Below are 15193 nucleotides of genomic sequence, written 5' to 3'. Positions count from 1 at the left end.
CACTTTTGCTTTCTCCTGTGATAGAAGTAAATAGCATGCAGTCTTGAGCAGCAGCATTGTGAGTGCAAAGCTCAGTCACCTGGTTCAAGAAGCCAGTTTGCTACATTCTGTGAAGTTGATGGCTGGGAAACTGAGGCTGGAAAGAGAGATGTTCGCTTCTGCTGGGAAACTTGTTAAGCTATTGCTGGTTCCTGAAGAATAGCGATGTCTGTTCTGCTACTTGATTATTATTTTTTAGGATTATTTTTCTCATTCCCTCCCCCATGTCCCCCAGTTCTAGATTTCATGAGTTTACATTGTTAAGGTTTCCATATGGGCTTGTTTCACTGATATGATATGTACAAATTTTCAATTTCATCCTTCTGAACGTTTCGGTTTGCCTCTTATTTCCTTGCTGCAGAACTGTCTGATTATGCACTTGTCTTGCTTCGCGCCTGCTGCGAACTCCAGGTTGTCCCCGCTCTATGTTGCTTGGTAAGTCCTGCAATCGCAAGTGTGCAAAGTCACGATAGCAGTGTGGCTTTGCCCCTTGCATCATCTGCGGCCGGCATGGCCAGTAATCAAGGATGTTGACAATTGTCATCAGTAGCATGTGGAGGGCCAGAGTCTCTGTCATTCCTGGCACATATAGCCCCGCCCCCATTATAGCCTCACACGAGCCCTAGGATAGGCTGATACTGACTGACAAGGTCATCTAGTGAGTTTCCTGCCCAAGTGGGGATTTGAACACAGGTGTGGGTTAAACCACAGAGCCTAGGACTTGCCGATCAGAAGGTTGGCGGTTCAAATCCCCACAACGGGGGTAAGGTCCCGTTGTTCGGTCCCTGCTCCTGCCAACCTAGCAGTTTGAGAGCATGTCAAAGTGCAAGTAGATAAATAGGTACCACTCCGGCGGGAAAGTAAACTGCCTTTCCGTGCACTGCTCTGGTTCGCCAGAAGCAGCTTAGTCATGCTGGCCACATGACCTGGAAGCTTCCTCAGCCACTAAAGCGAGATGAGCGCCGCAACCCCAGAATCGGCCACGACTGGACCTTTTACCTTTACCCTTGTTCAGCACTCTCTCTAGACACTTCCTAAATATTTTAAGTTCACCCTCGCTACTGAAGAGGTTCACTTGAAATTTCATTGTAAATGCCTCTTAACCTTCCTTCTCTCTGTCTCTGAACAGCCTAACAGGACCTCGGCGGATGGCACGCTAACACTTGCAGATCCAGTGCTAGCTCCCCTTGCTGACACCCAAAGGTTTCAGATAGCACAAAGGCTGTTTGCTTTATCAAACATTAACCTTGAGATGACCGAGTCTTGCATAAAAGCTGTAACCATGAAGAAACCCAGATTTTCCCCAATCATTCTCTATATAGCATTGTATGGACTTCATGCATTAGGCTGTAAAACAGCTCAGGCTTGAAGCAGCGGCCTGGGTGGTTTAATAGGATAACTAACGGCAGTATTTAATATCTGTCATAATAGAGTTGGACCTGGCTGATTTGCATCATTACAATGGGAACATGGGCAAATTGGCTGTGCCACTGGAGCATGGCAGAAGTTGAAATGGAGTGTACAAATGAAAATATTGAAGAGCCATGCAAGGGCGCTTCATCTGCAATGCACATATTAAAACACATCTTCAGTATTTGTCTCCTCAGAGGTTACTTCAGAAGCATTTATTTGTTCTATAAGCAGCCTTTGCATTATTGTATATACTAGAGCAGAGGTCTTCAGTGAGTTGGGACCATCTAGTGGGTCTCGGTCTGATCTACCAGCATTGCAAATATATGGTGAAAGAGTTAAGAAAGGAGTCTCCAAATATATGTCTCAGTTAAATGTGGATCTTAGGCCTGAAAAGGTTGAAGATCCCTGTACTAGACTGTTTTGTTATCCAGAACATCTTTGTGGAAGGAGTCATTTCAAATCTGGCCCAATTCCCTTTCCTTGAGGAAGAGGTTGTAGCCACACACGCTTTGAGTGCAAAACACCCTTGGTTTAATCTCTGACACCATGTGTTAGCAGAAATCTAGGGGTGCAAGAAGTCTTTGCTAAGTGGGCAAAGTATAAGGAAGCATTGTGTATTCATCCTGCTCATCTGGGTTCCACTCCTTCCTTTGAAACAGATTGCTTTTTCCAAAAGTCTAAACCAACAGGTTTTGAAACATGCCCTATGTTAACTAGGATGGCGTATTCAATGTTTTACTCAATTAAAGAGGGAATTCACTCGCATGGATAATCTGTACATTTCTGTCTGGCCCCTTTGCTTCCCCCATTTTCTCAGCAAAGCAGTGATGTTCAGTGGTGACATTTACCCTACAAAATGATGTTCAGCAACATTCCGTCAGAGGCATTCAGGAAAGGGCCAGGAAAACTTGCGAGGCAACCCTTTTTCCAATATTAAATTTATTTCATATATACAAAAATACTTTATTAGGAGTTAACAGGATTTCACAGCTTTGTACATTTCAACAATTATACAGAACAACATATGCCTTTAGCGTGAAAACATTGAGGGTTTTAAAAAAAGTTACTGTAGTTTAGCTGAGTAGCACTTAGCCTTGTTCTATGGAACTACTTTAGCAGTTAATTTCCCCGTGGTCCATCAGAATAATCTAAATTGATCAATGCACCAGACAATATTTTTCTGGGATTAGGCTATCAAGGGACATCTTACAGTTCTTATCGACGAAAGTCCTCTTCGGGTGTGACTGCCCAGTGAGGCAACATGAACAGAATGGAGCCGCAAGGCTGTGCACTTAGCTCTGTCTCTCGAGGGCATGCAAATCCTTCCAGCCCTTTGCACAATTGAAATAAACTTCTGCAGCGAGGAGCCTTGTTAGTTCCATTGAAGCTCCCCATGATACCGCAGACATTGACTTTCCTGGTTCTCAGTTGTATAGGAAGCCTCCAGGTAGGTACAAGTCTCCTCACCACAGAAGTTTACTTAAACTACACAGCGCCTTCCTCTACCAATGCTGTCTCTTAGGGCAATAAGGCCTGGAGAGGACTAAAGTCCAAGGTTTAATCAGATTGCACAAATAATACATATCAACTTCAGTGCACATACAGAAACCAAATAATAAGTGATAGATGCTTCATAAAAACCTAAAAAGTACCAGCAATCTAAATTATGAATTGTATAACCTTGACATAATTCAAAGTTTTGGAATCTATCCTTATAAAATACAAATAATAATAATGTACAGTTGTGTAGGACTTGAATATAAAAAATGCATGTTAGTGGCAGTTGATATGCTACGTTAGTTTGAATACTGATGCCTGTACAAAGGTTTGTTTTTCCTCATCAGTGCACTACCCATTTGATAAAGCTTACCAATTTTCTAGTAGCATGTAAGAATGGCTATTTTAGGACAGCCTCAATGACACATTTCTCTTGTCTTTAAACTGAAACAAGCAGGTTAAAATTAATTCATGGAAGACTGATCAAAGTTCTCTGCCACAGTCATGCCAAAACAACAGATCCAACCTATGCCTATTCAGTAGGGAAAATTAAGGGGAGATTACTCTCCTAGCTGCAATAAAGTATTTGTCTACTATAGAAGCTGCACTATAGCATTCTACAAAATAAACCCATAGGAGGCAAAGCCCTTCAGTACTTTTTTATAGATCTTTTAAATACAAAAAAAGCACTTACCGGTATAACTAGATTGTGGCCAACTGTTTTATCCTCTTCATAGCTGCTATTTACTTAGTTTTTATAATGACAAAGTTCCTCTTTAGCAGCTATAGTCAAAACACTGAACTGTAATTTAAAATGTAAGCCAAAGTAGTTTACAGCCAAGACAAAAGCTTCTGATTTAAATTTGGGAAAATATTTAAAATTTGGATCAGTGATACCAAAACTGTGATTAACTTCTCCCAGCTAGACCACACAACTTCCTTACGGCTTATGGAACGCTGTACCTTGCTCCGAGGTTATAAAAAAATACTCAAGATCCCAAATCGGCAAGTTTCATACTATTTCATTACAACAACGAATTTTGCTTGCCTTTTTTGTTTGTGTCTAGTATCATCATTCCCAGGGTGAAAACCAATATGGACTTCCTAGTTGATACCCAATTTTGTGCACATCTGTGCCATTTGAAGAACAAGATCATCTTTCTCCCTTGCTCACAAGACTCCACTGGAGTTCTTGAAAGCAGCTGCCACTACCCTCCCAAAGATTCTACAGCCTATATAAAATAAAGTACCCAAGCCGACATGTAGTTTCTTCTGCATCTGTAGACAGTATAAAAACAAAGCACTGAAACCCTGGATATACCACTGCATCTTCCTTTTGAGATTTCTAGCCCATACATTTCACTCAGACTTGATTTTTTTTATTTTATGAAGCCTTAAGTTGCTGGGTTTTCTTTTCTAAAAAAAAATTTCCCAGGAAAAACTCATGCTTGGAAATCTGTGACCCCTAAAGCAAGATCTAGCAACCTTCCTGTAGTTTTCTCCAAGGTTAAATGGCTTCAGTTTATTCATAGATTTTCTAAAAAGAGAGTTCATTACAACTGTAGCAAAGTTGTTAGCACAAGACAAACAGGGCCTTATACTTAAGCAAAGGGATTTGTGTTTTTGGCATACACATCCAGTAAGTTTCCAGGTTCTGCATTGAAGACAAAGAGATACATGTATCTCTAAGGCATCACTGCATGATGTGAAGCAGAAAGGGAAACACTTGCTCACCAAAAACCCCTAGACTCAATTTCCCATGCCTTCTGCCCTGCCCTGGCTCTACCTCCACCCTTGTAGTTTTACATTGCAGACTTATAGTCTGTCACTAGATACCTTCTACTCCTTATGTTACAGTATAATATGGAAACAGCCCAGGCAATATATTTACAAATTACTTGAGAATATTTTAACACTATAGCAGCTCTGTTGTTCAAAAGATCAAGTAACCGGATACATACAAAAAACCGTATATAAGCTAAACTTAACTTTGAGTAGATCTGAATCAGCCTCATCCATATTGTCTGCAATCCTCAACATTTTGGTGTGAATTTTTCAAGTGAAAAAACTGCAAGCAGAATTCCAATATTCTCATTCTAAGCTTATGTACAAGTATTAAACTCTGTATCGCGCAATGAACTGCATAGTACCCAAGGAATTCAAAATAAAACATTTTCTTTAAAAAAAAATACAACCATATAAGTTGGCTTAAGATCTACAGTTCACTTTTAGAAGATTGCCAGATTTTTATCCCTCAATAAAAAGCTCTCTCAAGAGACTCTGAGCACATATTTCTTTGAAGGTGGGTAGTAAAATGACCAATGCACTTCTAAAGGTGTTCCATTTGTTTTCTACCAGACTTACCTACTACTGTAGGACATTTCTACCCATCTTTCTAATTCCTGCTGATCTGTGTGACTTTAGACTATGTCCAATAGAGGCAGTCGGATAAACCAATGCTATTTTTATTGTGGCGCTGTGGGTTGGCGCTGTGGGTTAAACCACAGAGCCTAGAGCTTGCCGATTAGAAGGTTGGCGGTTCGAATCCCCACGACGGGGTGAGCTCCCGTTGCTCGGTCCCTGCTCCTGCCAACCGAGCAGTTCGAAAGCACATCAAAGTGCAAATAGATAAATAGGTACCGCTCCGGCAGGAAGGTAAACGGCATTTCCGTGTGCTGCTCTGGTTCGCCAGAAGTGGCTTAGTCATGCTGGCCGCATGACCTGGAAGCTGTACACCGGCTTCCTCGGCCAATAAAGCGAGATGAGCACCGCAACCCCAGAGTCGGCCACAACTGGACCTAATGGTCAGGGGTCCCTTTACCTATAGGTGGCACACAGCTGATCATGTGCAGTTCAGTAAATGAAACAAAAAGCGGCAAGCAATTGTGTTTTGGCAGAAGTGACAAGTGGCTTCATTGGGTAATTAGAATGTAGAGCACAACCATGTATGTATGTATGTATGCATGTATGTATGTATTTGAGTTCACTGGTGCTTACTCTCAGGTAATGGAAAATACATGTGAAGTTGCCCGCATTCTTCTCACTTTAGAAGGGAGGGAAGCAATTTTTTAAAAACCCAGCTTGAGCCCCTAAAAGCACATAATGTAGCAAGTGCTCTTTCCAGTATTGTTTGGGATCATTATGCACTGGAAACTGCAGAGGCAAATGGTCATCTGCCTCGGACAGTAGCTACACTGGCAACAGTTCTCTGAGAGTTCAGACAAAAGTCTTTCCAGGACTACCTGGAGGTGCCAGGGACTGAACCTGGTACATTTGCATGCAAAGCAGATTCTCAGCCAATGAGCTGTGGCCCCTCTCTTTAAAAAAGTTTTGATACAACAACAGTACAATACTGAGCACATCGCCATGGCACTGTCCTCAGCAGAAGGACTGGGATTTTGGCTGCTATTATCTGCCTCTCCCCTCCAAACGTATGATAACAATACAAGGGCTCAACATTTGAAAATGCTGCAAGCTCAGCATTTTAAAGTACAAGTACAGCAAAAGTTGATTTAGTGGCACTGTGGTGTGGAAAGTAAAATCACTTTTTGAATATTAATTAGGGAGGAGCTAGCTCAACCCTCCTTTGGCATCACAGTTCAAAAAGTCAGTTTATTCTGCCATCATGTAAAAAGGCATGATTTCATGTTAAACACAGTTGTTCCTAGATCTGTTTCCTGCTGGAGAATGGCAATGACACATGTTTCAAACACACACCAGACCATGGTTGGACTCAAAAGGATCAACCCATGGCTTGGCTATTGCTGCTCCTAATGACACAGTTTAACCAGTTCTTCCAAAATCTTCACAGTAGCAGTATAAAAACTGCATGTCCAGAGAGCTCACTAGCTCTCTCTCAATGTGCCTGACTTTAGGGGCAGCAGTTAAGACAAACATTAGTGTTTCCTATCACTTTTCTTTTCGTCTACTGCCCCTGGGCAGCACTATCCATTTTCAGAGCTTGTGGGACTTATAACCAACATCTAATTCCTGTTAATTTTTCATGAAACTCTGACCTATTTGCTAGTAGCTCTTCCTGCTTTCCAACCGAAGTGAGCCATACCCATCCACTGTGCTAAAAGCAGAACAGAACGCTAAGAGGATAGGGAGCAGATTATGTGGCTATTCAGTCTTAGGATTCTCTCTCTCAAAAATAGTTCACGTTTGGAATCTGAGCAAGAAGAGCCCCAAAGCCTGGGCTATCTTTGCTCAAGCTGGTCCAAAGATGATGCACCAAACCTACTGAAGCACTGGAAAACAAAGGAGCGGGAGTTAACATCTGAGGTTAGGATTCACTGACCTCTTGCAAGGCGCCATTTAAACACAGCTTTGTCCACCAAAAGTAATCATCACATTGTGCCTCATCCTTTAATCCTACAACAGCATCAAAACTGCGGACATACACTTTTAAAGTGTCATTCTGGGTACCACACAGGAATATAATCTTTCCACAGTCTCAGCTGAATACATTTTTCAAATACGTAGCCTAGAGATTTAACGTAATAGAAGTTCTTAAAAAATATGTTATATTGTTAAAAGCTAAAATCTTAAGTAGCAACAGCAATTAAGACAAAGGTATGCAATAATCTGCATAACATTTACAAAATATACTGAAGTATTTAAAAAAATACCTTAAAGGTTTTAAATATATAATACCTTTTTGGTGTCTCATCGTGTCTCTGTATAAGGTAAAAACTATCCAAACCCTGTTTTCTTGTGCACAATCAAAAAAAATTATAAAACATTTTAAGAACTTGTTTGCACTGTCTCAGCCTTTTCCAAGCTTCTCCTTTGTTGGCATCCTATGTATGGAACTTTGGTGTTGAAAATAAAATCTGAAGCCAAGTGCCTGCCTTCACATGGAAAAAATAAATGAAATGGCAGATGACAACCAATTCAGGCACCTAGCATGTTAGTGATGAATGGGCGTATTTACAACAGCAAGCATAATATAAACTATGGTCACCAGACTAGTCTGTCTAAGTGACAATCTGCATTTATATTCATTAAACAGAATATACATCAGCAAAAGTATTTAAGTGAATATGAACCTAAGTTAGTAGATGAATTAATTTTGCCAAAAGAGAAGAGTTACTATGAACACTGGAAGAAAAAGAAACATGATTGTAAAACATAAATAAACCCACTTATAAATAACATTGATTTTTAGGAACTGACAATAATTTTAGGTTCACAAGCTATTTGGTGAATAACACAAGGTAACATGTAGCTCAGAAGTCCCATCACGTCATATTTCATAACACACATAATCACTCATAATATTCTGGCGTAAAATAAAAGCGCGTCACAGAACAATATAGAAATACAGAGCAAAGTCATTGTAAAGGAGCAGGTTCTGTTATTTTAAAGCAATGGTTTTTCACAAGTGAGAACAAACATCCTACATGCTGAGCCTCACTGCAAGGTTCTGTGTTGTAAGGCTCTCTTAGGCTATTTCACCATGATCCCAAACACAATGAATCACATTACATAACTCAGACAGTAATACTTGTTTCTAATGGGTAGAAATGTTGGCTCACCAGAGCAGCCTCCTAGGGAAAGTTCAAGGTATTGCTTTTACTGTCAGTAAAAAGATATACAGGGAAGTCTACAGTACATCTGCCTAAGACAAGACAACTGCAAAACATGTCTATGAACATTAAGCAAAAAGGTGTCAGTAACATGGCTCAGTGCTGGTTGCTTAAGTATTGAAAATTCTGATCACATCAAGGAGAGATACATGTTTATTAGGATAAGGATTAGTGTCTTCTTCTAAATAAGAAAAAACCAGCCAGATAAAACACTTGATTTAAACAGAGTTTTACAAAAAACAACAACATTTTTCAAGTATTTTTCTCCTTATCACAGTGAAAATGTAAGACCAGATGTAGAAGTGAATGTTCCTTAGATGAGTAAAAGGCAAAGTAGTAAATCAAAACATTTATAAAAATGCTTCAACGCATTTCCTTCATGTGGTATGAATAGAAAGATTTGTAAAAAGTTAGAAAAATTAAAATAAATTACATATTAAGTACACTTTCCCTTCAATATATTGTATAAAAACTTGGAATAGCATACCATTATCTAAATATACACAGAATACAAATGCATCAGGTGCTGTTAGTGACTGGCACCTCTGTACAATGTGTTATCGGTATAATGTTTATGATGTGCAGAAAGCCTAGTTTGGTGCTTACACCAGTCTTCAAAAAGAACTGTCAGTATACCCAGCTAATTGGAACCCACTGTGGTTCCGTCCTCAGCTTCTCTGTAGCGGTTTGCAATTTTTCAAAGGCTTTGTCTAGATTGTCATTCACAATGATCAGATCAAAATAGTGGCTGTAAGCTCTCTGAATCCGTGCACTCTCATCAACTGTTTTCTTCAAATCAGTGTCCTGTTTGAAGATTGAAACAAATAAAAACATGATCTGAAAAGCAAAGGAAACTATAAATTCTGCTTTTGTTTTACTTCAGTTAAGGTTTTAAAACTGGCACCCAGATTTTAAACATAATTTATTCAGAAGACATTCTTGAGGATCTCAGTGGGAACTGCTTCCTAGCAAAATGTAGTAGAGACAGGCTTAGAAATGCAATGATATCCTAAAGAGTACAAGTTTTATTCAATGCATGAAAATACTATATTTATTATATGAAGGTCTAAAATCCTTGATGCCCATAATTACATATAAACACTCTAGAATAATATTTGCATGTTAGTAAGTTGACTATAGCTCTGAATCAGCCAACTCTGAAAATATTTTTTTTCAAGTAGCACTATTGCCTCCAGCTCAGATTACAGCAATACAATGTACATGCATTTGAAAAAGCCCTAGAAAACTTTAGTTAGCAATACAGTGAAGCAGCTGCATCCGTGCCAACATATCTCACCACTAACACTAACCCTACAAATGATGCCAGTTTGTTGCCAAAGACACTTCAAAGAGCTAGTGATTATATATAAAGCTCTAAAAAGCCTGGGACCCAAGTACCTGAAGGACAGCATTCTACCACACAAATCTGCTCAAAGTCTGGGATCATCATGTAAGGCCCTCCTCTATCTGAAGTTATATATGAGTGGTGACTTGGGAGATGCCTCACCTGAGAAATATGCTTCCCAGGGAGCCTTTACTCTTAAGTTCTTTTTATGTAATTTCAGCACCAGGGAAATGCCTTTTAATTTGCCTAGCTGTTTTTAACATGTAAAGCAAGTCATCACTCATACTGGTGAATTTATGGGTTGCATTCATTGTTCCTCCTGATGTTTCATTATGCAGCTTTCATATACTTTGTGTGTTCATTGTTTTAATGCATTCTACCCCAAGTGATTTTACTGAGGGATGGCAGGAAAAAAACCAGGTGCCATGCTATGATAAGTAGATAATATAATGCATCTTTAAGATCACAACCTTTCACAGAAACAAGGTGTATGGCCATCTTTCAATTAAACAGCCGCATTTCTTGGAAATGCCGCATTAACTTTATTTGCTGCATTAATCATATCCACACACCCGAATCCTTGTGTATTGGGAGGTTAAAAAAAACAAACCCCATTATGAACATCACTTAGCAAAGCCATCTGCCTACCTAGACCTTCTTGTAAGGCAGCAGTTATCAAGGGGAAGGAAAAGTACTACCTGCAGCAATGTATGGAAGTGTCCATGGTGTAAAAACCCAGGAAATGTAAGAAACTTAGGGACTGAAGGTGGCCACCAAGTACACAAGGCATAGAAATGCTAGTGTTGATGCAATGGGTCAAGTTTGTTCATATATACATTTTTTAAAGTTAGATTTGCCTTACTGTAAGAAGTTTGGTTGTAATCCCTGCATCTACCACGGCTTTGTGCATGGCACGCAATGTCTCAAGTTCTGGAGCAGCAATGAACACTACGTAGGGCATAAACTCTGAAGTCCGCAATATTTTAAGTGCCTAGAGAAAGAGAGCATCAGCTAGATCACACAACATTCTGAGATAGAAAGGAGCATTATTGAAAACAACTTCATACACTAAAAGCAGGAAACTTTAAGAGGATGGAAAGTGTGCAAAATATATATCCCACATTTAAAATATTAAAATTCAGCCTTGCACGATTCAAAGAAATTAGTAAATAGTGAGAATAAATTATGTAACGTCGTAACTGAGTGTTACTTGCTTCTCTAATGATGACCAAAGGCTGCAACCCTGGAGTAAAGTATCTTTAGCTGCACTTTTAATGAGAAGGGTTCTGCTATGCTTTGTCACCTGCAAATCAAATGTTCTCTTCACTGATTAGTTAATGGGATTATAGTCACTATCTGTAATGCAGAGGCTCTCTTAAGGTTAAAACTGCCTTCATATGGTCAGCTATACAATCTTTCCTTTCGATGCTTCTTTTTTAATATAGTATTCTCGAGCATACCTGTGGATTTACATCCAAGATGCACGTCCTTCCAGTCTGAACCACTTCAAGGATAGAATCTATTTTGGTGCCATAAAGGTTTCCTTCATATTCTCCATGTTCCAAGTATCTTCCAGCTTTAACATCAGCCTCCATTTCAACTCGGGACACAAACCTGTAGGCTTGAGCATCTTTTTCATCATCCCTTGGCTTTCGTGATGTAACTAGATAAGTTTGACAAATGCACAACACATCAAAAGTTAGACTGACATCGCCACTTGTCTATTCATGCAATTGGATCTTACAGGGCTCAGATCCAAAACGTGTCCTACATGAGCGGAATGGCATTTCAATCCAAGGGTGGGTTCCCAATTTTTACCAATTTGTATTCTCAAATGTTGGCGCCAAAAACCTGAGAAGTTCCTGAACAGGAACATCAAATGTCACTCTTAAAATTATAAACAAAATTGTCAAGGTATTTTTAAACCAGAACTGCAGACATTCTTACATAGCATAAAGCCCAATGCTGAATCAGAAATAAATCCAAGCTCCATGCAGCTTATTCTCCCCAAGCGAGTGTGTTTTGGTACGGTTTGCTGGCACTCCATTACTGCTAGTCAGACAAAGCTACACCACCACCCCAAAAGCACTGTAAAAATGTTTACTTACAAAATATAAGCCACGTTTATTTCTAGTGTTTTAATCTGAATTACTCTAGCTTTCTTCTTGCATCACAATATATAATACCAGCCTGAATCTAACATCATCAGAGAGAAAGAAGGGAAAGATCAGAATCAAGGGTGACAGTACATACAACTTACATGGCACTGTGGTTCCAAACTTTGTGGGATTTAGTACAATAAACCTGTTTTTCAAACTTCTTCGGCCCACTCCCTGGGCTCCTATTAACACCAATGTCTTTCTTTGAAATGGAGGCATTTTGGCTACTTCCTCATATATCTGAATTTCATGGCGGTCAAATTCTGGACACATTTAACATAATAAAAACAAGACAGTGGAACATTATACAGTTTTGACACTGTTCAGCCCTCTTGCTATACCTTAGGATACAGACAATTTCCTCCAAAACTTCCCCAAGGATGCTAACAACCTTGCTGGGCTTTTGGCGGTATACGAATGTTCTCTACATACACATACTAAATCATAACATCCATGCATTGTGAAAGGGGTTCACTCCTTCACACAAATTGGGAATAATAATGACCCCATGGTTCCCAACAGAATGGAGGAACCTATGCACACGGGGCTGCTTGCTCACTAGTGCTGAAGGCAGACACAGAGCAGAGCCAGTGGGTAGACTCCCACTCCCGACATTTATTGCATATACATGGAGATGCTTGCACACTAAACACTAAACAATATGGGGAAAACACTTTGGAGTTTATTATTTTTACTATGGGTTCTGCATTTACTTTGTTATGTCCTGTATTTTAATACTACATAGAAGCCATTGGGAAGACAGCTATCATAAAAAGCAGCATATAAATATTGTAAATTTCAAGAATATAAAATATTCCAAATATGATTTGGAAAACATTAGGTTAGATTGCAAGAATATACAAATGGAAATAGAGAAAAGCTAAATTTCACCAGGAGCCATTTTCTGGACTGGTATGGCTAAGAACAGGTGCTCAATATAGAAGTATCATAACAGGAGGAAATGAAGATAAAAGCGCTTTTTTCAAATTAATATTCTCCTTATGTTGAAAATTATAAATTAAGAAACAAAATACAAATCAAGCACAATTCAAAATGTTCCTGCTGGGTTTGTTCTGTTGTGATGCAGTATTTAATGCTAAAAGTTCATATACCTGCATTCCTAGTTGTGAGATACATCATCTTTTTCTTCTTTTTACTACTTATTGTTCCACAAAAAGGACCTGAAAATAAATGGGGGAAAGTAAAAATATACTCCATGGCAACTCAGGATAAACCTTCATCCATGCTAGGAAAGATTGGAATGATCTTTTACAAGCAAAAGCTATGCTACCCTTGAGTAAATTGGGTTTATGCAACTGTGGCAGACAAATACCTGTGTTTATAAAGTCAGTTTGCTTTCTACTTAATATTGCCTGTGTACCAGCAGGTGGCAGAAAGGCCTCAAATTTGCAAGGGAGTGAATATTTTAATTGTTGCTTTTTGTTTTATCTCAGGTCAAATAATTTGTAATTGCCAAAACCACTGATGCACTTCCATTATTCATACCTTCTTGATCTTGCAGATTCAGAAGTGATGCAAAGAACTACACTGCTATGCTCCTTACCTGAATTGTCCCAATCCCGTCGAACAAATGCTTTCCTCTTTTCTTCCAAGAACTGGCTAGGAATAAGTCCTGCACTTCCTCCTTCTTTGACATGGCTAGCCTGGAATCAAATTAAACATGTTTTGGCACCAACCCATAGTAAAACAACAACAACTACTACTACTAACGTAACAAATATATTATTTAATATGCTGCAGTTTAGCTACATCAACATGTTTGGATTTAAAGCAATACCACATACTGCTACTAGGTAATAACTAGAACATTTAGTTCAATGTGGGTGTCAGAATAGATGGGTCTTCTGAAACAGTGATTTGAATTTTCTCCCCCACACTCCACCCAAAAAACCCAACTACAACTTACTCTTCATTGAACATCCCCAGAGTGTACTTTTGCTGGTTTATTACCAGTTAAATGTTTAAGCATTCGTTTCATAGTCTTATTTCTAGTATGAAATGTTGACTCAAGTGGTTCATAAACAATCTCAAACATTTTATAGCCAGATTTAGACTGAGGTCTACACGAATCTTCCAATTTCTTCAGAAATCTCCCGAGAACTTCATTTGTTGTTATTTTGCAAACTAAAATGTCATCCCAACACAAGGAAGAGCTTTGCAGAATCAGATCAAAGATCCATCTATTACAGCATCCTGCTTTTTGCTGTGACCCAGGAGATGCATTTGAAAGCCCACAAGCAAGAAATGAAAGCCATAGCTTTCTTCTGCTGTCAAAATCAGCTGCTGTGGCATATTGTCTCTGATCCTGTAAATTGCATCATGACTAGTACTCCATACTAGACTTATCCTCCATGAATTTGTCTATTCTCTAAGAAGCTAGAGACCATCTATCTAGAGGTCATCTCCAGAACTTGTGGCAGCAAATTTCACAAATTAACTGAGCACTGTATGGAGTCATTCCCTTTTTCTTGTCTCTCCTTTATCTCTTTTCAATCAGCTTCATTAAATTACTTCAGAGTACAAGTATCACGGGAGAGGGAGAGAATCCTTTGACCATTTTTTCCACCTTAGACATAATGTTCCTTTGTTCATCTCCCCCCTCCCCTTACTCACCCTTTTTCTAAACTAAAAAGCCCCAGATGTTGTAGCCTTTTCTTGCAAGTTACATCCAATCCCTGTTCATTTTGACTGGCTTTTTCTACACCTTTTCCAGCTGTGGGGTATCCTTTTGTGAGGTGCAGCATCCAGAACTGCACAAAATATTCCAAGTACAGATGGACCAACAGAGCACATCATAGATTTGTATAAAGGCACTACAATGCTGGAGGTTTTATTTTGGACCTCTTTCCTAATCATTCGTAGCATGGAATTCACTTTTTTCACAGCTGCTGCACACCACAGCTTCTTTAGGAGCTATCCACCATAACAAAAATGTCTTTCCCGATTAGCCACCACTAGTTCAGACCCGGATGTGAAGGTATGATTTTCTGCCTCGTGTGCATCGCAGGAGAGACAACACAAAAGCCTGCAGGATCTGATAGCATTAGTGACAAGGAGTCAGACAGTAACTGCCAGAGCCCCCTTCTAGAGCCCCTTCGTGAACCACTGCAAAACCCTCTTAATGCCTA

The 15193-nt window shown here is 39.3% G+C and overlaps 2 protein-coding genes across 11 annotated transcripts in view; one reads left to right on the top strand and one right to left on the bottom strand.

Annotated features, from left to right (window-relative positions):
- The window catches only part of GSDME (gasdermin E), a 29713-nt gene extending 28068 nt beyond the window's left edge, over positions 1–1645 (top strand). For 3 of the 4 annotated variants that reach the window (XM_053410628.1, XM_053410629.1, XM_053410630.1), the window contains 2 exons: positions 401–474; positions 1169–1645. In XM_053410628.1, the coding sequence (XP_053266603.1) occupies positions 401–474; positions 1169–1408 (314 nt within the window). In that variant the 3' untranslated portion in view covers positions 1409–1645. The remainder of the gene's footprint in view (positions 1–400; positions 475–1168) is intronic. The other variant, XM_053410631.1, reaches the window with a different exon arrangement.
- A 728-nt stretch (positions 1646–2373) lies between these two features.
- PALS2 (protein associated with LIN7 2, MAGUK p55 family member) overlaps positions 2374–15193 on the bottom strand; it is a 39182-nt gene continuing 26362 nt past the window's right edge. For all 7 annotated transcript variants that reach the window (XM_053410621.1, XM_053410627.1, XM_053410626.1 and 4 more), the window contains 6 exons: positions 13609–13708; positions 13157–13225; positions 12146–12307; positions 11346–11548; positions 10748–10876; positions 2374–9344 (listed from right to left, as the gene is read on the bottom strand). In XM_053410621.1, coding sequence (XP_053266596.1) covers positions 9168–9344; positions 10748–10876; positions 11346–11548; positions 12146–12307; positions 13157–13225; positions 13609–13708 — 840 coding nt within the window. In that variant the 3' untranslated portion in view covers positions 2374–9167. The remainder of the gene's footprint in view (positions 9345–10747; positions 10877–11345; positions 11549–12145; positions 12308–13156; positions 13226–13608; positions 13709–15193) is intronic.

This window comes from Podarcis raffonei, chromosome 12 (assembly GCF_027172205.1).
Source record: "Podarcis raffonei isolate rPodRaf1 chromosome 12, rPodRaf1.pri, whole genome shotgun sequence".
NCBI lineage: Eukaryota > Metazoa > Chordata > Lepidosauria > Squamata > Lacertidae > Podarcis > Podarcis raffonei.
The sequence above is the reverse complement of the archived record's forward strand: the minus strand, read 5'-3'. Positions and strand labels throughout refer to the sequence as shown.